Here is a 25,276-nt window from a genome sequence, read left to right on the forward strand (position 1 = left end):
CTACTCACCATTTAAAGAAGTTAATCGTTTACAACACTAGGTGCCTTAATTGTCAAAGATTAGATCACGAGGACTCATCGATAAACTAAAGAATTGGCTTGTTGCTCGAAAAAAATAACCTCTTGTTGTTTAAAATGTCTAGTAACAAATCTAGTGGAATAATATTTTGTGACTAATGTGGGGAGGTGATTTGTCAAGGTGTCTTAAGGCGTCCAAAGGGTGCGTACCTTATAGGGGTTTTAAATTGATGTAGTGCTCAAAGCATATAAAATGTTGTCGGAGTTCGCAACTAATTAAGAGGTGTATTGTCCTAGTTTACAAGGTAGGTGTCAATTTCAATGAATAAAGGTAATTAAAAGGCAAGGATACGTTATATTTATACAAATACGATCAAAATGAAAGCACTACCTTAGATTACATCTTTATCAATAGTTTGGATATTTGTGACATGCTACATTTGGTATCTCCAAGCATATCATGGGGGGAAACACTCCTCTCTATTTTTTGATATTTAAAAAAAAATTACTTTTCATAAAAGTAAAAAGTGAAGAGAATTATAGAGTGGCAAAAATAAACCCTTTATATAAATAAGAAATGATACATATTTAATAAATAATGAGTTATAAGTGAAAGCAAAGGGAACATAGGCGAAAGAATGTTGGGTTAGAAAAAGGATATTCAATATTATATGCACAAACACACATTAGTAAAATTATTGAAAAAAATTATAAGAGTAAAGGCATGATCTTTGAGTTTAAAATTTAAAGGATCAAAAGTTATTGGGGGGCAAATTGAAGATGAAGAAAGGAAGATTCTCTTATAGTTATACAAATTGCATAGTGGAGCTTATTTACAATAAAAGGGAGGATCTAGGGAAAAAGAGACTAATATCACCATCAATGTGAATGACAAGGAAACTTACATTAATATAAATTTGGCAAATCAATCATCAATTTTAGAACGAAATATAGGTGAAAAAGGAAGATAGTATTGGCAAGAAACATTATGAAATTAAGGATTTGCAAGTGATAATTGATGATTATGGATGTATATCTCAATTTAGTGTTACAACTATGTATAAAAAGGAGATCGACATAATTCTCCCTTTAAAACATTGGGTTCCTTCATATTAAACACTAAGAAAATGTGTTTTACTTTTCCTTGTAACATGAAGAAGGCAACCCTTCAAGACATTACGATGAACTTAGATTCCACAGTACCTTCACCCTAGGACCTGGAAGATATAAAAGTGCTTAGTTAGGAAAGTTAAAAGTCAATATCAATGATGCAAAAATAATTTTCTTATACAAGTCAAGAAGACGAAGGATAGGAACAAGAAAAGGAAGATCTCAAGAAGAAACCCAATGAAGGCCTATCAAAACAGTTTGATGAAAATTTTCGCTTAAATGGCCTTAACCAAAAGCCACTGGAGGAAATCAAAACATTAAAAAATGAAAAACATGAGCATCAAAACATTATAAATCAAGTAAAAGAATTAATTAAAATTTTCTCTTCTCTGGGTTAAGCTTGTTATCCTTGATTCCCGAGATTTGCAGTTCACCTAAGAGAATATAAAAAATTTCTTAAGGAAAGCCCACAGTGGCATCAAATTGTGCGACATAGTGAACGAAATTGAGTCTAGAAAGGCTTGGTATATTGTCTTTAGGCCCACTTGAAGTCCATGAAGGAAATCGTGGTTTTCCTTCCTCTGAGAACAACCACAGGTTGTATGTGTTATTGGAAGCCAACATTTTTTAGCTAGCATAAGGATATAATCCAACGACTAAGTTATTCCTCAGTTCAACATGCTCTTTGACAAAATATGGGAAAGGGTTTATATTTGTCAAGGTAGAAGAATGACCATTCCAATGCTAATCTTGTGCAATAATCTTCATTTTTCAAAAGTTAGTGGCTTTTTCTATTTCCATAGGCATGACTGATGAGGTTTGCAGGTGGGCCAAAATAACATGCTGTAATAGAGGTTTTTATGAGTATAGTCCCTTGGATATTTCTATTCAAGCTCAAACAGTGAACTTATAATGACTTATGGCTAAACCTACGATTTGGCCTTGTGCAAGTTGAGTTGTTGTCACTTGTGCATGCTTTGGTTTTGCTCATGGAAGATTGGTTATTCTGCAATGGTGCTTTTCTTCTTTTAGATTCTTCTTATTACACTTTTCTCCATTGACACTAGCCTAGGATCATTGTTATTTAACATTTTCAAGAAGTATCCAAATCACATTGTGTTAAGGCACCTAGAGATTGCAAGAAACAACTGTTGGTGAAGATGGATTGTCTCATCTTCGTTGTTGTGATAGTAAGTGAAGAGTTGAGTTCTCATATTGTTTCCATTAAAGACTATTTTGGTCATTCATCTGCCTTGACTTGTATGACTCCCACTTATAATTGGAACTTGTGCAATTGTTGGTAAACGTCGTCAACCTAAAGTTAAAGGATGATGACCCCATGGCTTTGATATTTGAGATCAAAGCCATTACGAATGACATAGATGCCGTTCGGTTGAAGAGACACCTTCCTCTCATAGCCTTCATCAAGGCCCTCTACCTATCTTGAATCCTTGCAAGATAATGACCAATTGAAGTTTATCACATTTGACTCTTTGGTGGAGAAGGTTGTAGAATGTGAGAAATCCCTCGGAAAGAAGAAGACAACAACTCAACCCATTGGAGAGACTATATGCCTTGCTCAAAAAGGGAAGAATCAATGGCATGAGTCTTCTAGAGGAAACAACAGTAAAATATGATGTGGAAGAATGGATTTCGAAGTCAGGGGTTAGATTCGATCATGGTGAGAGAGTCAATCTTCATTGTATTTTTTTGGCGTTTCCTCTGCTAGAGTGAGGTTTTTGATGTTTAAGGCTTCTTCATTGCTGTTTTATGTTGAAATGGGCCTTTCGACCTCATTATAATGTGCTTTGTCGAATGTGCAGAACCCTTACATCTCTTCTTAGAGATAAGCTATGACCATTCAAGCAAATTTGTTTCATTTTGCATTATTTACAATTTAACACATTTCATTTATTGATAGAAGCCAAGTTTGTTTGTATCTCTGTGTTTTTGTTATAAATTTGTATTTCATTGTGTTTACTTCATAAATTAGGATTAGTGGTATCAGAGCGATTTGCTATTTATCTTTATTTTTGTGCATGTCCCTAATGAGGTCATGGTGTAAGGGGTTGGGTCTCGAATTACTTGAATACTTGCAAAGATGAGCGAGTAGGAGATGCTATTACTCTGCTCCTCGAGTAAGCCCTTGTGTAACAAAGGAACAAGATGATGGTTAATTTTTTCCAAATTCTTCGATGACATCCAATAATAGCACATCTTCGTCAATCGACCACTTTGGAGGCATCACCCCCTTCAAGTTGCAAGTTAGTTTTGATTTTCTTGTGTTTGAAGCCTGGATAGTTGTAGATGCTCTAGATAAATGATTAGATATGATAGAAGGGTATTTTTCTGTCCACATTTTGTTTGATGAAGAAGAGATTACCTTTGCTCTCCTCAAGGCTGTTCCCCATGTCAAGGATTAGTGGAAGAGCTATTGTAAGCAAACGACCATAGAGGAATCCATAATGTTTGCGGTCATGTCCACTTGGGGCTCTATCAAGGATGCTATTAAGGAACAATATTACATGAAATGGATCATATCGTGGCAGGGGAGGGACCAAACAGTGCCAACATTCACAAATATGTTCCATACATTGCGCAACAAGTTGGGTATCAAATACTTTGATCAACATCTAGTGCTTAAGTATCACGATGGTTTGCACAAATGTATCTAGAGAGAGATGGAGCTTTTGGACATCTTCTCATTGGGTGCGAGTTACCGATATGTTGCCAAAATCGAGCATAAATTTAAACAGAAGAAGCAAGAGTTTGGATTTGCAAATTTCTCATAGCAAAAGCAAGGCAAAGGTGTTCCCAACCTGCAGAACAAAGGATAGCCAAGATGGATGACCCTAGGACAACCTGTTTAAGCTACACAAAAGAAGGGTAATGGGAAGACAAAGCAAGACACAAGAAAGTGGTGCGAGTTCCATAATAGCCCTTGGTGTAACGGTGATGATTGTTGCTCAAAGCAATCATTGGTGGCCGAGCTCAAAGCCTTAGATTTGGATGCAGGTTTTGACTTTGAAATAGATTAAGACAAGGAGAAGTGGATCATTGATGCAAAACCCAGTGCCAAGGTCCCTCAAAGTGAACCCAAAGATATGGAGAAAGGTGTGTGCCTTTTTCACTTGCAGATGTGCGTAAAGGGTTCTCTATTGCACTTAATAGTCGATAGTGGAAGTCAAAAAAATGTCATCTCATCAAAGATTGTCAAGTGGTTGGACCTATTGACAACACCACACCCACAACCATACACGATCAGGTGGCTTTGCTAAGGGCAAGATCTTCGTGTTAGGCAACAATGCCGCTTGCCCTACGACATCAAGCCCTTCAAAGACGAGGTATTGTGCGATATTTCCCCCTGGAAGTTTGTGATTTTCATTTAGGCCAACCATACTTGTGAAAGCGTCATGTTGTTTATGAGCCTAGACCTCACAGTGTTATTATTACTTTGGGAAGACAATTGTACAAGATATCGAAGGTAGCTCCACCTACTGACATTTCTTTGATCTCCACTAAGGAATGCACGAAGCTCGTCTCCCAGACTAAGAAATTTGTCTTCTTCCCGCCTCACTCTCAAAGTGATTAAAAGGTCGTGGTCACATCCATGGCCTCCACACAAGGCCTCTCCATGCAGCAAAAGAAAGTTGACAAGGTCGTGGAAGAATACAAAGGCGTCTTAAGTTCCTGAGGCTCCTTCCTTATCTAAGCATACCTACTTTATTATTTAAGCATGCCTGTTTAGGAGCTCCTAGTTTTTCGTCTTTCCCATGCTATAGATTATCCCATCCTTAGTGGATCTTCTACTCGTATAGGATCAAGTGCTCTAGTTAAACATGGTATAATAGATACTCCAAGAATGAGTAGAATTAAATAACAGGTTACATTAGTCTTCCCTCAAATACTTATTTCTTCTCCCTTCGGTCGAGCGACCTTTTGGCACCTCTCCCTTTGGTCGACAAACATTTAATTGATTTGATCGTCCGTGCAAATATACCCAATGGGCAATCTATCGCTGCTTTCTTTTAGAAAATGAGGAAATCAAGCGCCAAATTCAAGAGCTACTCCAAAAAGGGCACATCCAATTGAGCTTCTTACCTTGCGGAATCCCAATTGTACTAGTATAGAAGAAAGACGACACATGGCTACTCTGCATTGATTATAGGGCCTCTGAACAAAATCACAGTCAGGAAACAGTACCCAATTCCCTGAATTGACGACCTGGTTGATGGGCTCAAGGGGGCCAAGTACTTCAGTGATATTGATATGAAGATAGGTTACCACCAAGTCCCAATAGAATAAACTAATGTGTGGAAGACTGCTTTCAAGTCCAAAAGAAGGTTTATTTGAATTTTGTTCATGCACTTTGGTTTGACAAATGCCCCAACCACTTTCATGAGGTTGATGGATGATATCTTGCGTTGTTTCACCAATTCTTTTGTGGTGGTATATCGAGATGTTATCCTCAACTTCAACAAAAAATTGACAAAACACTTCCAACATATTCAACAATTTCTTCACATTATGCAGCAATACAAGCTATATTCTAACGTGGAAAATTGATCCTTCGGCATGAACAGGGCCATCTTTGTGTTACTTCAAGCAAGCATAACTGTTATGCCATCTGGGCCATCTCTGTGTTACATCAAGGAAGCATGCAAAGTTGATTTGGGAAGCTCACTACAATTGGATGGCAAGTTCCCTTGGCATGGAAAAGACAGTGGTCGTGCTCTAATGGTCTTTCTATTGGCCAAAGCTTCAACAAGATGTCAGCGATTATCGTAGGTCTTACATTGCCTGCGCCATTGCTAAACCGAACATTAAGAAGCAAGGTCTGTACACACCTATGCCTCTTCTCGACATGCCCTGGGAATCTCGTCTCAATGGACTACATGTTTGATCTTCCTTCAACCAAGCAGGGCAATGATTGTGTCTTTATGGTTATTGATCGATTTTCTAAGATGGCCATTTTGACAACCAACAAGAAGAATATCATAGTAGAGGCCACTGCCAAGCTCTTCTTTGAATGGGTGTGGTTATATTTTGGGATACCATAGATCATGATATCAGATCACTTAAGTAAGTGCCTAAGCATGTTTTGGTCGAGTCTCTGGTATCTGTTGGATATGAAGCTCACCAAACCCATTGCATTCCAGCCCCAAAGTGATGGCCAGACAAAGGTTATTTAGAGGAAAATTGTGGATATATTGTGCATGTACAACTCCAAGCATCCACACACAAGGAATGAATGTCTCTCCTATGTTCAACATAGTTACAATAGAGCCCTCCATAGCTCGACTGGCCATAACCCTTTTTAGGTGGGCTTGGAATTTCAACCATTGGGTCTTATTGATGTATCACTACCCCTCGCGTCCACATAGGCATAATCTTCCCATGCTCATTTTGAGGTTGACAAAGCCAACAAACATATTGAACAGATCCAGGACATTCATCAATAGGTCCATGATACTTTACAAAAGGCCAATACTAAGTACAAGTAATTCCATGATCAACACTGGGTAATACACAATTTTTAGGTGAAAGATAATGTTTGGTTGCATTTGCAAAAAGAACGCATTACAAGAGTTAGGACCCGATTAAAAGATTCACCTATTTTGTTATGGATCTTACACCATCACCAAGGTTGCGAGTGAAAATGCTTTTGAGCTCAATATCCCTACCTTCCCTGGCTTACACCAGTGTTCAATGTGGACCTCCGTCGGGCATACTTTATACCATTATTGGACACATTAAAGATTATAGAGTGGTTGAAATCGACAGAGCACAACCTCGACTTCTTGGAACAAGCAACCATTGATTATATCGTAGATACATAGGTTAAGGGCACTTGCCAATAAAGGATCCAAATTTACTTGGTTGTTAGAGTAGGGAAGCTCCTACACTAAGGAAAATGCCTCACCCAGGTCCAAATTCAGTAGAAATTTCTCCATATCATGGGGCCCCTCATCACAATGGTGGCCATTACTTCTTAAGGGGGAAGGACTGACCAAGGTGGATATCGATGGCCACCCACCTATTCGATTGGCTCAAAGCATGATTCTCCATCTTGACAAGTTTTATACAATTCTCAGGGTCATAACGTTTGCATATGATCTCCATTTGGCTTGCTCAGTAGCCCGTTGGAATGGCATTGCTTTTGAGGAGATTTACGTTCTCACAACAAAATGGGCCACCATTTGCCTTATCTTTTCCCTCACAACATAGAATGGATAGAAAGTTTTTTAAATGGGTCAAGATTGCATTTTTGATTTGAGACTTGAAAGTGAATGCCTTCTTGTCTCAGCTCTTGTCTCCGATGAAGAGTTTTGCTGTGAAGGGAGAAGAAGAGAAAGTATGTAAACTCCTTAAATCCTTATTGGCTTGAAACAAGCACCACGGGACTAGTATGAGAATTTAACTAAGCATTTTTTGGAATTGAATTTCAAAGCACTTTAATTTGGATGAAGTAATTTTATTTGTCATGAAACTTGGAGAAATATTTGTATATATTGTAGTGTGTGTAGATGATTTATTGATGATTTCGAGCAATGAAAGCTATATTGCATCGATCAAGAAAGAGTTGACAAAAGGCTTTGAGATGACAAATTTGGGACATATGCACTACCGCTTTGGCATTGAAGTGATTGAACATCCAAAGTACATCAACATATCTCAAAAGAAGTGCAATGGAGAATTGTTTAACAAGTTTGGCATGGTTGAATGCCCCTCTTTCTACTCCAATGGAACAAAATTTGAAGCTCACATCAAGATAAGAGAATAAATTTGAGGATACAAACGAGTATGACAAGTTGTGGGAAGTCTTATGTACCTTACTATCACCAGACCATATCTTGCATCTATTGTTGGAAATTTTTCCAGGTTTAGGCAAAAACTATCTTGCATCTGTTGTGTGAATTCTTTTGAGGTTTAGGGAAAAACCTTGTAAAGGACATTGGTTTGTTATAAAAAGAGTTCTGAAATACTTGAAGGGAACTCAAGTGTTCTTAGGTGGATGACTTTAGCTTGATTGTATATTCTGAGTTTGTTATTGATGGGAATAAAGAAAATGGAGTGTCAACTTTAGGTTATTTCACGAGTAGTGGATCGACAATTGTCTCTTGGATCTCACGCAAACAATTTGTTCTATTAGATTCCACAATGAGGCAAAATATGTGGCAGTTGCAGAAGCGATAATGGAGATTGTGTGGCTCAAGAAAATACTTGGAAATTTGCAAGGGAAACAAGTGAGTTCTCCTCCTCTTTTGGTTGACAATACTATTGCAATCAAGTTGGCTAAGAATCCCAGATTCCATGATCGAACCAAGGACATTTACACAATGTGCCATCTATTTCAATATCGTGTAGAGGCCAAGACTATTCATTTAAGACAATGTTCCACAAATGAGCAAGTTGTTGACATCTTCACCAAAGCACTTGGAAGGAAAAAGATTGAAAAGTTCAAAATTATGGTTGGACACAAACACCCCTTTAGCTTATGGAGGGGAATGTTAGACATATAATCCTTTGGGATTATTATTATATTATTATTTGTAGGTAGGTGAAATTAATAGTCTCGAGGTAGACCAACACTCCATCACAAATGTGATTTGAATAGCCTCTTGTGTGTATGCATCTTTAGCTTAATGTAATAATAATCCCATTGAATTTTCCTTTAGTTTGACATAATTTAATGAATTAATAAGCATGCTAGCATAGAATTTTTTTCATCATCCTTGTTAAACACACACTTCTTCCAAGTTTTTGAGGAAGTAGCATGTTAGCTCCTTACCTTAATTCATTTTTGAAATCTGAGAGCCTTCATTCATAGCCCTATCATAAGTAGGTTAACGCTCCTTAGTCTTTTTGAGTCTTTTATCTACTCCAAATTTTCCTAAGTTTGTTTGTTGCTAGACTCCATCAACCATATTTGGAGAAGGCATTTGTCCTTTATCTTATGCTTGTTGCCTCAAAATTTAGCAGGCCTTGTGATATGCCTCACAATTCAAGGGCTAGACCAGTATACAACAATGGGGTGGAGGCCATTGTGATGTCAATGCTACACCTCCTGCTCTTTAGTGGAATTTCAGCACCAGGGAGGGTTCCCAGTACAAGTCACCTAACAGATATTTTAAGTCAATAGCTCAAAGGTGACAATTTCAATAGACTTAGATAGGGCACTTAGACTAAGAACAAGGCTCAATCCAATGTGATAAGGAAAAATGTACCCTCAAAAGAACTTACAAGTAGGGCTTATAGCCTAGGGTTTAGATGATGTGATACAAAAAAGACATAGTTAGGTATATATGACAAAGGAAAGGTTTGCAAGAAAGATATAATAACCAAATGGAATCAACAAACCTTTCAAGTAGCCCTATGTTGAAGCCTTAATGTTAGATTAGGGTTTTTATTGGCTAGAATTACTGAAGGTCGGTGTTGTTAGCGCTATACAGGCTGTTCATGTTAGAAAATCAGAAAGGAAAAAATATTTTCTTATATAGATAATTACTTGTAATTCTTTTATCTTTATGTTCTTCTTTATCTTTTAGTTCATCAAGTGATTACCAAAACAATAACACAAGGACAACAAATGTAGGTGGACAACCAAGAAAAAACCCCTATCTAGGGGAAAACCCAGTCAATAATTCTTCCTTCAATAGTTTCTTGAGATAATCCAAGAGTCTAGACCCCGACAAAGATTCCTTCCACACAAATTCAACTCTCAATCCTTCTTGTAGATGTTAACCCTTCACAAGCAACTTCGACCTAACATCATCATCAACAACTTTGACCCAACAAATGTAGCAGCAACAAATTCGACCAAACATGGAAGACTTCAATCTCCCTTGATACAACTCAGAATGGAGTGAGACTTGTCCCAAAATTTCGATCTTTAGCCCTTCTATCTTCCTCTAGCAATTGGCACTTATTTCTAGCTTCTTTTCCATCCATTAGACAATTTCGCACTTCTCTAGCTTCCAGCTTCAAAGATCGAACTATGAGAGAGAGAATGAGATGCTCCAAATGAATTTGAACTCCTTGTATTTATGGCCCTTTTGTGAGGTCGAATTACTTGTCTTGAGGCCGACTAAAAAATAATTCTTTTTACATGATCCGAAAGCCCAAGAAGGGTCTCTTTAAATGTACAATGACTCTAATGACTCAGAATAAATCCTAGAAGTCCTCAATGGGGACTTTGACCTAAAACATGATGACCCAAGCATGAAACCCATGCTTTAATAAGTCATAATAATAAAATATTTTCTTCACTCTTTTGATAAGTACATCTCAAATACATTAATGAAGATCGAACCTAGTTACAAATTTCAACAATTCAAACCATACAAAACGCAAGATTTAGTTGAGATAAGGCCCAACCAGCATGAGAAATCTCAAAATAGGCCAATGATTTTACTCCAATTGAATTCGGTCTTATGCTTTAGCCCTAATGGCTTGCCTTGAAGGGTCGAGTTAGGTGAGAGAAGAGAGAATGATTTTTTTTTTTATATTTTTGACCACCTATGTGGATCTCAGTGCCTACTAAGTACTTGGGTGATGGAGTCTAAGGGAAAATTACTATGGAAATATCAAACCCTGGGATAAAAATAGGAGAAAAGTTCTCTAGGAGGTTCTCAAGGGAAGATTAAGATTCTTAATTAAAGCATGCAACATTTCACCAAGAATTTCATATATAGATAGGCATTTAGACATGGAATATAGAAACCCTAGCAAGACAGACTGCATACAATAACTATAAAATATATTCAATAATAATAGTACTCACAAGATATTAATGAACAATCCTTTATTCCAAAATGATGTCTCCACAACAAGGACTAGTCTCCAATAGCAAAATATCCACAAATATCACATGTCCACAATAGTAGTGATGTATAGCTGAAATTCTATAATAGGCTGAAATAATCCACAAGTGATGATGAATGTAAGTGTGAGGTGGCCTTTTATTTATATGAGGTCTACCTCACCTAATTTCAACTAATGAAGCCCATAAACAAGTTTGATAATGAGTAAGCATAAGTAAACCTTGGGTTACAAGCCACCCCACTCTCTCAAACATGAAATAATTCGAAAATAGACCCACATGTGTGAGTCGTAAGCCTGTGATATGATGGTGTCTTGCCCTTTTTGTCTCCAAGTGTCGAGTCATGGTGCAACGAAGGTTGAAGTTGTCTCAATCATCATGATCATCCATTAGTTGAGGAATCGTCCTCAAATCCAACCTCAAAGCAGCTCCAAGAGTCCCAAATCAAGCCGGGGTGCCCCATGTCATCCCCATGTGTCTCCAATGATCAACGTAGTGCCTCCTCTCTCCAACGTTAGGGATCCATTAGGTGCAACTAGCCCTTCCTAGTCATCATATGGAAGACCATCCTCATTTGGGTGTTGCATCATGGCTTGCCCATCAGGTAGTGTCAAGGCTAGCCTGGGGGCATGTTGGGTCTAGTGGTGCAACCATCAAGAATCCTTTGTACTAGGCAAAAGAAGATCAACGTTCTGGGACATGGGAGTAGTTTGGGATGTCTATCAGATGTCATCATACTGTCCAACTTTCTGCTATAAGTGGGCAACGCTGCATCCGCTAATTCGTCATTCTCTTTGTAGGGTCTAGGTACCTGTGCAGTGGGTGCCCTTGAGGCCTGTGTTGCTGTGGGCCACCTGGCAAGACCAACTTAAACTCCAGTGAAAGCAACCATTGGGAGTGCTTTTCTTCTCAAGAGTAGATGTGATGCACATGTAGAAATGTCAAACTGAGTGTTCTCCAACATGGGTGAACTTCTTAAAGCCCTAATAAATGTTTATGATTATATGGGTGCATGCATATCATATCCACACAACACACATATATGCCCCTTTATAAAGATTTCATGATAGGAAACCTGCAAAAGCTAAGTCACCTGACACGGGGATTTGGGATTCTGACGGATACGGGGATTCAAGTGTCGGATACAGACACGTTGACCGCCTGAAACAGGACATGTTTGGATACGTTATATATATATATATTAAAAGTTAGATATTTGTTACACAAATTCTCATTCATGATACAAATTCAATGATTTCAAACATAGATCTTCATGTAGATGTAAGATTTACAAATTAACATTATGCATACAAATACAATTGTGACATAAATGATAAATCATAATACATATTCAATTCATCAATGATCCAATAGGAGAAAGACAAGATAGTAAGATGAAGATACTGTAGTTTTCTCATTAAGTCATCAAAATCAAAATGTGTTACATAGGTAGTGCAATGCCAATGGAAAATAGAAATAGCAAATACTAAACAACTACAAGTATACAAGCCTCATGGTAGTAGGTAGCTCATGACTCATGAGTCATCGATCCTTATAGTCATCATCAAAATCAGCATCGCTGTCCTAATCATCATGGTGACCATTGCTTTCCTCTATTGCATCCTTCTCTGTATCCAAAGTCATCTTTGCATTTGCTGGTGTGGAGGATGGCTCCTCTACAGTATGACCATCATCAAATCCGACAGGCTCTAGCACTGGATCATTGAGATCCAAGTTAGCCAATGCCAACCCAACACTGCTGTCCAGACCCATTTCATCAGGAGAGACATCCCACATCTTTGTCTTTCTCTTCAACCACTCATCCCTCTGCCTGTAAATAAGATGAAGGTTGGTGTGCGCATACACCATTGTATCTTTCCTGGACTGCTCAAGCTTGTTCTTCTTGACACTATACAAATTCCCATATGTGCTCCAATTCCTCTTGCAACAAGAGGATGAAGTCATCTGAGAGACGAGCCTCATGGCTAACTGCTATAGAGGAGGGCTTGTTGCCCCATGATTTTCCCACCAAGAATAGGGCTTCTTAGCCCCCTATCTCTAATCAGATCATGTCCTGCAAATCGACCAGTGCCAGTGGAAAACTCTGTAAAGGCATCCTCCACCTCATCAAGGGATGCTCTATCCTGAAAAACCCGCTTGAATGCATCTTTCCTCCTCCGTGAGATTTCACCATTCATGTGAGGAGTTACCCAATGCCAACCCAACAATGCTGTCCAGACCCATTTCATCAGGAGAGACATCCCACATCGTTGTCTTTCTCTTCAACCACTCATCCCTCTGCTTGTAAATAAGACGAAGGTTGGTGTGCACATACACCATTGTATCTTCCCTGGACTGCTCAAGCCTGTTCTTCTTGACACTATACAAATTCCAATATGTTCTCCAATTCCTCTTGCAACAAGAGGATGAAGTCACCTGAGAGAGGAGCCTCATGGCTAACTGCTATAGAGGAGGGCTTGTTGCGCCATGATTTTCCCACCAAGAATAGGGCTTTTTAGCCCCTGGTCTCTAATCAGATCATATCCTGCAAATTGACCAGCGCCAGTGGAAAACTCCTCCACCTCATCAAGGGATGCTCTATCCTGAAAGCCCCGCCTGAATGCATCTTTCCTCCCCTATGAGATTTCACCATCCATGTGAGGAGGGAATCTCCGGGAAGGTCCACCATTCAGCCACGCAAGGCTGTATTATTTTGGGTCCAATGAGTGAGCCAAACAATGTAAAGGTGTGCAATTCTTGTCCCATCTGCTGAGAAGAATATCTTGTATAGTGGTGAAGAAGGCCTCTGGTGATGTCTCATACTCGGGGAACTAACTCTGTAAAATAATGCTCCTCACAGAGTCAATCATGGAATCCCATCCCTCATAAACCTCTCCTAGGATCGGTTGGTTTGTATCTGCAAATTGAAGCAAAGAAATGATATGGTCCATGATCTGAATAAGTAGATCTACCCTCTTACAGGGTCCATGATCTGAATAAGTAGATCTACCCTCTCCCACCAAGCATCACCTAACACTTTGTCCTTCTCTTTTAGAGGCTACTTGATCCGTCTTTCTCCAAAAAGACCAAAAATATGAAATAACCATGGCCCCAAGAGCAGTTTTGACCTCCCTCAACCTCATGAACATGATGAATGAAGAGGCAAACCGGGTATTCGCAGTCTTCAACAATGATAGATTGTTGTACTCCTTGTAGATAGTAAGGGCATTTGTATGATTTTGTACAAAGTTACAGATATGTTGTGCATCCTCAATAATGTTACCAATCCAAACCACATCAGAAGCAATGGATTTCAGTGCTAAGTTCAATGAATGGACAATGTAAGGTGTGCAAAACACTTGTGGATATTTAGCTTCCACAATCATGTGAACAACCTTGCAAACAAGTGCATTATCTATAATGGTTTGCACACAAGGATCAAGACCTACATCTTCACTAACTTTAATAAACAACTCACCCATATATTGTGCATCCTTGTATTGTCCAAGTGCATCCACTGCTTTCAAGAAAACTGGACCATTCAAGGAAGACACCATGAAGTTGATGAGTGGGTGCCGTGTTGGATCTGTCCATCCATCATAAACAATGCTAACCCTAGATGTTGGCCATGATGCTTTAATAGGCTCAAGCATTTTTTCCACCTCTTTTTTTGCCTTCGTCAACAATGTGGTTCTAAGCTTCTCTGACCCATGAGGCACATACCCTGATGGAGCCCCTTGAGTTAGAGCTCGACACATCTCAATAAATAGAGGTGAGCGTACAACATTAAAGGATATGAATTTTTGATAGAAAAAAAGGCAATGGTGAGATCAAGCACTTCCCGTTTCTCCTTTTGAAAAATCTTGCCCATTGGACCAAGTGAAATTGCCTTTATTTTTGCTGCTTGTCCCCCACCAGAACTCTCAAATGGGAATTTGTTGCTGCTTTTCCTCAAGAATGGAAGGGGGTCATCATTCTTGGTTTTTTATTTTTATTTTACAGCAACAATTGCCATACCAACATTGGACTCTCTTAGCATTTCTTTCGTCTTTGGTAAAGGCACATTTACACACGCTCCAATTCCACAATGTGGTAAAGCCAACAAATGACCCTTCACAACGAAATATGTGCTCTTGAAAGTATTGTGGCAATAGTTGCATTTCCAACTCTCATTGCCTCCTCCCTTCACCTTGCCGGGTCGCCCTTGCTCTCTTGTGACATATTTTCACAAGGGATATTTGTCAATGTTACAGTTAGAAGGAAGTCTTCCCTCAACATTACTTGCAATAGAGAGAATACTTGTAGCAGACTCTGATGAAATTGGGAGAGGAGGGGCATCTCCAATGGGGACATTCTTCCCCTTCCTTTGTCCCTTCCCTGCTGCCTTTCATTGAGCCATGAATGCTGTAAAATAAATAAACAAAAAATGCACAAATTTGTAAAACAAATGCATATGCAAACTGCTGTAATAAAAATTCAAAAAAATAGAGAGAAAATGCATTTACCTGTTGCTTGAATCTCCTTGAAAATGCTCCCACTCCATTTGCTCCTTGCTCTCAAACACCCACAACAAACCCACAACAAAGTAAATGAGTGAATGTGAAAAAATAAGGGAGAGAAGACGCTTTTTAATGCCCGCGCGGGTCACTGTCTTTCGGATTCGTGTCTGAAAATGAGGACACGTCGTGTCCTGGTCGGGACACGATCCGGATTCAATCGTGTCCTGATCAGACACGACGTGTCCCGATTTTTGGACACGAATCGGCACGAATCATGTTTGATTCGCCAGATTTGCGACATGTGGGCCCTGGGGGACGAATCCGGTTTCTTAGTGCAAAAGCAATCGCTTATACTGAAGGCTTGTGTGTTTGGCTGCTTTTGTCATTAACTTTGATATATTTTGATTGTGGACTTTACCCATATATTTATGATTGTTTCAGTTTTATGCATGCAATCTTCGTTTCTTTATGTATTTTTCCTTTATTTTGTTTGAAGTTGTATGTTTCTGTGTTGTGCAGTTGGGATTCTGTGCTATTCCTTTTGCTGCACAAGGAATTTATTGAATTTTATTTATATACCGACTGACTTCCAAAATAGTTATAGTGATTGAGGAGGGAGATGAATTGATAAATTTAAAATTGGGATTGTTTGTTCTCCCTATGCAAGAGTTTTTTTTGGAGAGAATTCTGAGAATTATGGTTATGTTTTTTTTTTTGAAAATTATTTGGAATGAAAAATGCATGAATTACATTCCATGGTTATTTAACATGAATTGTGTCTAGTTTATCATTTTTTTTGGTCTAAATGAAGTGCCATAAGTATCATTCCCTGTGTAAACTGAGAATATAATATATATCTTTAAGATGACTAACTGTTAGCAATTCTATCATCTATGCCCCGAGTCATAAGCTCTTAAACATAGATTTTGTAAAATTAGTAAGTTTGAACCCATAGAAAAGGAACATCTTCAAGAGATGTATTCGTACAATTCAGAGAGGTGGATGAGATTAGAAATTGTTGTTACTGATATTTAGAAGTTCGATTTTTTGTGAAACAAGACAAGATTATAATGCTATAGTGATTCTTACTATTTTTATATATCCATTTGTACGACATTTGAGTTTTTTCTGGAAAATCCTTGTGAATAATGTGACATTTTGTCGTGTTTGATTGTGTATGTGTTTGTCACTGTTAGGATGCATTGTGCAAGGACATACATGTTCAAGCATTAAAAATTTAAATTGTTTCACAATTTTTAATGTAAATATAATTCACAGGCAACATATGTATGGCTTTTGGTTATTGCGATATTTTGGCATACAGATATGCTAAATTGTATACCTCTTCGAATGATAGAATTTACGGTTTTGCCATTACTTGCATGCACTACAATTTCTAAACTAATTACCCTAACAGTCTCCTATACCTAATGACAATAATCATTTCAGGTTTGAGGAAAGTCTTGAAGAATTTGTTTACCCAAAAGGAGACCCAGATGCTGTTACAATTACTGGGAGAGATGTTGAGCTTTTAGACCCGGGAATCTTTATCAACGACACATTAATTGATTTTTACATCAAGTAAGTGCATTCTTTTCTGTTCACCTGGTCTATATGATATGATAAGTCTATAGGGAGAATTGAAATTTATTTCTGTTTGCATTGTCGCAATCATCAGGAAAGTATAATGTTTACAATCGATTGATATGAGTGGCATGGATTTCCAGAGTTCTCTTATTTATTGTTGTAACTTAGACTTAAACCCAGAACCTTTTTAAATGTTATTTTTTCTTCTGTATCAATACTCATTCTCTGTATTGCCTGTTCTAAATGTCTTGGAAATGAAAATGAATGCTGATTTTCACCATGTGGAACTATGTGGTTGATTCTATTGTATTATGTTAAAATTGACAACTAAGACCAAACTCCATGTGGGTCATCTTATTTATGGCAGCTGATATTTTTCTTGGATCCCTCTCATCGAGAGGTGTAGGATTGATCTAAAGATCATCTGATTTCGTTAAGTATTCATGGAGATATGAATTTATTTGTGTTATGGGACAATTCTTCAAGGTCGGCCAGCTACCAAATATACCCCTCTTGTGCTCAACGTTTTAGTATAAATAAAGGAGGACTTCAAGTCATTTGATAATGATCTCTTGTGATCTCACTCTCCAATTGTTTGGGTTTTTAGTGGAAGAGGAGGTCTAGAGGAGATGCTTTCTATGGAGCCCTAAAGAAGGGTCATCTAGGAGAGCCCTAGCTGCAGACTTGTAGGAGATCTGGTCGCAGATCTAAGAGGCCCTAATCCACAGCTAGAAGAGCCCTAATCCGCAGCTAAAGGATGCCCTAAACCGCAGTCAAAAGAGGCTTCTTAGCCGCAGCAAAGAACAGAGATCTACCCACTGTTTAGGGTAACTTACACGCAGCAAGGCAGCCCTAATCCGCAGACATGAGGAAGCCTTAAAGGAGCCTTAGCTGCATATCTAAGGAAGGGTTAAACATGCCCTAGACGCAGTCTATACATGGCTTAACACAGGCCTAAACGCAGTCAGCTTAACACTATTCTAGGTTGCATTTGTGGAGGGTTTCATGTGCCCTTAGATTGCTTTGAGAAGGGATCTGAATGGTTCCTTATATGCAGTGTCATGACTGCCTTAGCCACAGGAAAAGAGAAGGTTACAGCAGTTCATTAGTGGGACTATTTGGGAGGTCTACTATATCAAGGAGGACTGTAATGATGAAGCGTGGAGGGCAGCATCTCATTGGAGAACAACCGCAGTCATTAAGAGCAATTCTGGGTCAGCGTAGATGGGCTGTTAGGGAATGTGGTCAGTACCCTAACCAGTCCCTGAATTGCAGCATTACAGCATGTTCAAGAGTTGACATTTCTATAGACTAAATGTTGCTGCGTTAATAATGATTGGACACTATCTGGGATACGTTTGTTGCTATGTGCTAGGCCGCTGGCCATTGCACCATAGCAAGAATTGTTATTGGCAGTGTATCAGGGTGTGCAACACAAGTGTATCAAGGTGCAACATAAGTGTACCAAGGTGCAACATAAGTGTATCAAGATGCAGCATGCAGCACAAGGAGGTGCAGCATGATGATATGGTGCAGCAGCATGATGTGTGCAGCATGATGATGAAGAGCAGCAAAATGGGTACAACACGATGAGGTACAACTCAGCAGTGATGCAACATGGTGCAGCTCTGTGATGATGGACATGGTATGATGGTGCAACACTATGATAGGGTGATGGAATCACATGAGTCCATATCAGTGACTTCATGAAACATCTTCTTAGAGAAGATCTATGTTCTTATCTTGTCAAGTCGAAGTGTTGACTTCTGTTGTAAATGTACTATCTCTCTCTCTCTCTCTCTGCTGAATTATTGAAGAACATATAAGAAGAATTGATCAAGGGTTTCCCCACATTGGGGTTTGTCCCTGGCTAGCGCCACATCTTGTGTCCTTTTGTCTTTGCTTGTCTTCTACGATTTACATTTATGTTCTATCAACAGTTTACTTTAATCCTGAAGTGATTTCTAATATGGAAAAGATATTGAGCTAACTGTGAAAATTGAAATAAATTGCTCTAAGCATAGAACATACCTAAAATTAACATGGTATCAGAGGTGAGGTGAAGACAAATCCCAAGCAAGAGTGAAAGAGCAATCACTGAAGACAGTTGGGAAAGAACAAAAGGATCAGTGGGTTCTTCGTCCCTCCTCAAATTCACCGAGGGTGAAGTCAAAGCAAAGAATATTATCAGAATGGTGCAGCGGAACATGGCCTACCTAAAGATCACTTAATTGGGAAGACCGGATCTCAGGGTGGAAGGAAAGGCAGATAACAATCCGAATGGCAGGGACACATCAGGAGTAAAAGTGAGTTGGATTCCAGATATGGAATGGTAAACTGCAAGCCCGTGACTACCTCGAGGATCTTAACTTTCGGAAGTTATATGGTGGTGATGTCAGACCAGACTTGGGAAATGCCTCTTGGTGAACTTCCGTTCGTATATATGCTTTGCAGTTAGCATGGTGAGCTCATATTTGGTTGAGCCTCACTAGATTGGTTCCAAGAATCTTCTGAGATATCTTCAAGGCATAATCTCTCATGGATTGAGATACACTGTCGAAAATATGAAGCTGCATGATTATTCGAATGCTGACTGGGCAGGCAGTGTGGAGGATCGCTAGAGCACTTCTCAGTGTTGGTTCTCTCTGGATTCTGCTTCGATATCATGTATGAGCAGGGAGCTGAAGTCGGTTGCTATAAGCACCGCCGAGACTGAATACATAGCTACGAGTATGATCTCGTGTGAAGCTGCCTGGTTGTGGAAGCTCATCATCGGTCAGCTGTTTGTACACATGATGAATACCACTATGATTCTTTGTGACAACTAGGGGGGATTCGATTATGGAGGAATCTCGTATTCGATGATTGCTCTAGAAGATAGACATTAGATACTAGCTTATCTGGGATATGGTAAGTCAATGAGCGAGGAGGCTCCATCGCATGGAGACTGATGTACAGGTCACAAACACTTTGTCAAAGCTCCGGGGAAAGGTCAAATCTCTGATTTTCCCGAACGACTTGGAGTCATTGAGATACCTTTGTATAAGGGTCCCACATGTTGCATGCACTGAGCTCTAGGAGGTCTAAGGGGCTTGGGGTACTTACTGGAGCGACATACGACCACAGGGCGACTCACCGTCCCCTGGTGGTGCGCTATGTATAGGGTGACAGGTTCAACCTTTCCTTGTGATACGTCTTGGTGACTATGGAATTGGATGATTAGTTCTCCTGTGGGCCGGGATGATTAGTACTATGGAACAGGATGATTAGTTCTCCTATGGGCCGGGATGATTAGTACTATGGAACAGGATGATTAGTTCTCCTATGGGCCGGGATGATTAGTTCTCCTGTGGCGACTATGAGCCAGGATGATTAGTTCTCCTTTGGGTCGGAATGATTAGTTCTCCCGTGGCAACTATGGAACATGATGACTAGTTTTCTTGTGGGCCGAGATGATTAGTTCTACCGTGGCGACTGTGAGCCAGGATGATTAGTTCTCCTGTGGGCCAGGATGATTAGTTCTCCTGTGGCGACCAATGGACAGGATGATTCGTTCTACTGTGAACAGGATGATTCGTTCTCCTGTGAATAGGATGATTAGTTCTCCTGTCGAGGAATCCTACCCATGTAGTCTGGGACTCATGGGAAGTACCTCTCATCTGGTCAATGAGCAGGGAAATGGGGTTAGGGACCACAATAGTACTATCGATGGACGCATCGTTGTATCTACCGTACTCCCTATGCTAGGATGACCTTCATTGATTTGGGATCAACGAAACTAATTTGGGATCAGTATGAGTGGTTTGAGACACTCTTGTGATATTGATCTGGGATCAATAAAATTGACTTCGGGTCAGTAAGATGAAAGTGACTTCAGGTCAGTAGAGAATGGTATGAGACATTCTCGATCAATTCTTCTTCTTCATGGTTCAGCAGAGCAGAGAAGAATTGAGCAGAGCAGAGCAATGGTGGCAGAGATAGTACAGTCGGACATATGGATCAGCGGATGGAGTTCTCCCTAGTTGAGAGGGAGTGTTAAAATTTTGGCAAATAGGGCCAAATTTCATGTGGGTCTTCTTATTTATGGCAGCTGATATTGTTCTTGGATCCCTCTCATCGAGAGGTGTAGGATTGATCTAAAGATCATCCGATTTCGATAAGTATTCATGGAGATAAAAATTTATTTGTGTTATGGGACAATTCGTCAAGGTCGACCAGCAACCAAATATACCCTTCTTGTGCTCAACGTTTTATTATAAGGAGGACTTCAAGTCATTTGATAATTATCTCTTGTGATATCACTCTCCACTTGTTTGGGTTTTTAATGGAAGAGGTCTAGAGGAGATGCTTTCTACGCAGCCCAAAGAAGGGCCATCTAGGAGAGCCCTAGCCGCAGACTTGTAGGAGATCTTGCCGCAGATCTAAGAGGTCCTAATCCACAACTAGAAGAGCCCTAATCCGCATCTAAAGAGAGCCCTAATCCGTAGCTAAAGGATGCCCTAAACCGCAGTCAAAAGAGGCTTCTTAGCTGCAACAAAGAAGGGAGATCTTCCCACTGTTTAGGGAAACTTCTACGTGCAGCAAGGAGCCCTAATCCGCAGACATGAGGAAGCCTTAAAGGAGCCATAGCTGCATATCTAAGAAAGGGTTAAACATGCCCTTGATGCAGTCTATACATGGCTGAACACATGCCTAAACGTAGTCACCTTAACAATATTCTATGGCGCATTTGTGGAGGGTTTCATGTGCCCTTAGACTGCTGTGAGAAGGGATCTGAATGGTTCCTTATATGCAGTCTCATGACTGCCCTAGCCACAGGAAAAGAGAAGGTTACAACAGTTCATTAGTGGGACTATTTGGGAGGTCTACTATATCAAGGAGGACTGTAATGATGAAGCATGGAGGGTAGCATCTCATTAGAGGACAACCGCAGTCATTAAGAGCAATTCTGGGCCAGCTTAGATGGGCTATTAGGGACTGTGGTTAGTTCCCTAACCAATCCTTGAATTGAAACATTACAACATGTTCAAGAGTTGACATTTCTATAGACTAAATGTTGCTGCGTTAATAATGATTGGACACTATCTGGGATATGTTTGTTGCTATGTGCTAGGCCGCAGGCCATAGCACCATAGCAAGAGTTGTTATGGGCAGTGTATCAGGGTGTGCAACACAAGTGTATCAAGGTGCAACATAAGTGTATCAAGGTGCAACATAAGTGTATCAAGATGCAGCACAAGGGGATGCAGCATGATGGGCACAATAAGGTACAGTTTGAAGATGCAACACAAGGAGGTGCAACATGATGATATGGTGTAGTAGCATGATGTGTGCAACATGATGATGAAGAGCAGCAAGATGGGTACAACATGATGAGGTACAACTCAACAGTAATGCAACATGGTGCAACTTTGTGATGATGGACATAGTATGATGGTGCAACACTATGATAGGGTGATGGAATCACATGAGTCCATACTAGTTACCTCATGAGACATCTTCTTAGAGAAGATCTATGTTCTTATCTTGTCAAGTCGAAGTGTTGACTTCTGTTGTAAATGTACTATCTCTCTCTCTCTCTCTCTCTGCTGGACTATTTAAGATCATATAAGAAGAATTGATCAAGGGTTTCCCCACATTGGGGTTTGTCCCTGGCTAGCGCCACATCTTGTGTCCTCTTGTCTTGGCTTGTCCTCTGTGATTTATGTTTATGTTCTATCTGCAGTTTACTTTAATGCTGATGTGATTGCTAATTTGGAAAAAATATTGAGCTAACTGTGAAAATTGAAATAAATTGCTCTAAGCATAGAACATACCTAAAATTAACATATTACTATTTATCATTGTATTGATAATATTATGCTGGGCAGTCCCATTGACCTATTTGTGGCACTAGCTGGATGTTAGTAAGATTATCTTATCTAGAGGAATCGAGGGATAAGCCTGGCATCAAGCCATATATATAGAGATAAAGTTTTTTAAAGACTCAAGAGTTATATATAGAGCTAAAGTTAAGAGTTTTGGAGAAAGACGTTGAGAGCCTCGCTTGTAAGTAATAATACCATAATGTAATTCTATTTTGTCTATGTTAATGCCAACCCTAATATGTGTAGAAATGTTGGTTTGTTCATTTGTGATATAATCAAGGCAACCCAAGAAAAAATAAACAACAAACAGATGTACTTCAAGGGCACAATGTTGTCATCCCTTAGGGCACAAATCCCAACATATAACATATTTAAAGATATTTGCTGCAGATTTACAGTAGATTTAAAATTCATAGGTTGGAAGTACACTTGGATGGAATTGCAATGTCAGCTTGCAAAAGTTGAAGAAGACAAGTGTAGGCAAGAGGAGATGATTGTAGCATGTTTTAGAGCTTCATTGATGATGCATTTTGTTGGTGATGTGTATTGCAGTCTGTGCCATTTGAGACGTTTTGATATTTTCATCTTTATATGGTATATGCATGAGAAAATTTTGGGTGATTTAGCCCTAATTGTTTGGAATCTTTAAAATGTGCATTCTTTTATTAAATTTAAATATTTTATTTATTTCTTAGTAAACCGAGTCATTGAAATCAGATCAGTTTGAGTCATTCTGAGTCTGAATTGACCCTCAACTGGTTTTGAGTTTGAGTTTTAAAACATGGGTTTACACTAATGATATTTAGTTCTAGAAAAAGAAAATAATCTAACATAAGATTGTGTACACAAGTTTTTCATTTGGGAGATTTCCACTTTGGACCAAAATACACATTCCTAGATGCCTCATGATGGAAACTTCTCATTATTTCAAATGCCTTCTTTCATTGGGTGAATGAGTTGCCTGTTGTATCTTGCTTATCGCATTATGAGTTGGGGATATCACTTTTGGAAGTGTTTTTCCTAGAGGGAGGATTGAAACAATCCCTGAGCAGAGCTTCAGATTGAAGTGTAAATCCACCCATTTGATCTGCAAGTTTTTTTGTCCTATGCTTTAATCGCAACATTGGATGGGATTTGGACAAGAAAATACCCCAACAGTGTGTGCCTTTTCATAATATCACAAATTGTATAATCATTAGAGTCAAGAATATGAATATGAGATCAGAAGCGTTGGTGGTATTTTACACACAGCTCTGGTCCTATTATGACACACATGAATGGCCATAGCCTTTGGCTTGTGCGAGTTGTAATAAACCCAAAATTATTAAACACCACAGAAAGTATAATAATTTCGAAGCAAACCATAGGTTTCTTTTCTATCTAAAATCATATTAGAGCTCCCTCAGGAGCCCCTCTCATTTTAGGATTGATACTCATGAGATATGTAGGATTTTTGGGTCAACATAAAAAATGTTCTCTTCTTTTTTCCGTTTAAATATATCATTGTGTATAGCATGACTTGTAGTAAAAAATGTGGTGATAAAAAAAAGAAGTATTAACTCTATTATCCGCTCCTAATGGCCATGTTGGAATTCGTACAAACCTTACTCCAAAATTATTAAACATATATATATATATATATATATATATATATACAGAAACGGGTGAGTTTTATTTATAAGAAGAGGTTGGGCATGGCCAAACAACCTCGATTACAGTCAATTGAGAGATTTCTAGATTCCTCATATTCTGGCTTTTGTATTGGTGATTAGCTGTTGCTTTTGAAACTTTTGGAATGGCTGAGTGTTCCTTGCTTTGCTCTTGGCATCTGAGTATCCTATCTTACATTTCCGTTTTTCTTTGTTTCTTTGAAACTTACTTGACTTTAAATAATTCCCTCTTATATTTTAATCCTTGATCCAAATAATACAAACCCGCATATATTAAACTGTATTAATATATAACCTGTCCCCATCTCCATTAAATCAAGCTACTCTTCCGTACCCGACCCCATGTCAAGGTTAAGACCCCTCCATAGTCAACGCGCGATAACTGTTAGATCTTCACCCGCCCAGATCCGACGCTTTTCGCATCCCTCGCTGTCCGACCCTTAATACCTCAGAAGCGCGCGATATGGGCGGTTTTGACTTGCCACGTGTCAGACCCTAAGGTACATCACGTCCGTTTCATGAAAAACTGCCCAATAGCCAGAAGCGGTGCGATGTATACTGCTTACCACTCCCTGCATCATTAAAACCCCTCCTTTTTCAACGCGCGATAACTGTCAGATCTTCCCTTGCCAAGATCCGACACTTTTCGTGTCCCTCGCTGTCCTACGCTTAACACCTCAAAAGCGCGCGTTATGGGCGGTTT

General features: G+C 39.2%; 1 protein-coding gene across 4 annotated transcripts in view; it reads left to right on the forward strand.

The window, feature by feature from the left end:
• Positions 1-25,276, forward strand: part of LOC149138769 (uncharacterized) — a 264,909-nt gene that overhangs the window by 124,837 nt on the left and 114,796 nt on the right. For all 4 annotated transcript variants that reach the window (XM_089450134.1, XM_089450131.1, XM_089450133.1 and 1 more), the window contains exon 9: positions 16,899-17,030. In XM_089450134.1, the coding sequence (XP_089306260.1) occupies positions 16,899-17,030 (132 nt within the window). The remainder of the gene's footprint in view (positions 1-16,898; positions 17,031-25,276) is intronic.

The sequence above is a fragment of the Pinus tabuliformis genome, chromosome X (genome assembly GCF_031772625.1).
Source record: "Pinus tabuliformis cultivar Carrire ecotype Pingquan chromosome X, CPIR1, whole genome shotgun sequence".
In the NCBI taxonomy this organism is placed as follows: Eukaryota; Viridiplantae; Streptophyta; class Pinopsida; order Pinales; family Pinaceae; genus Pinus; species Pinus tabuliformis.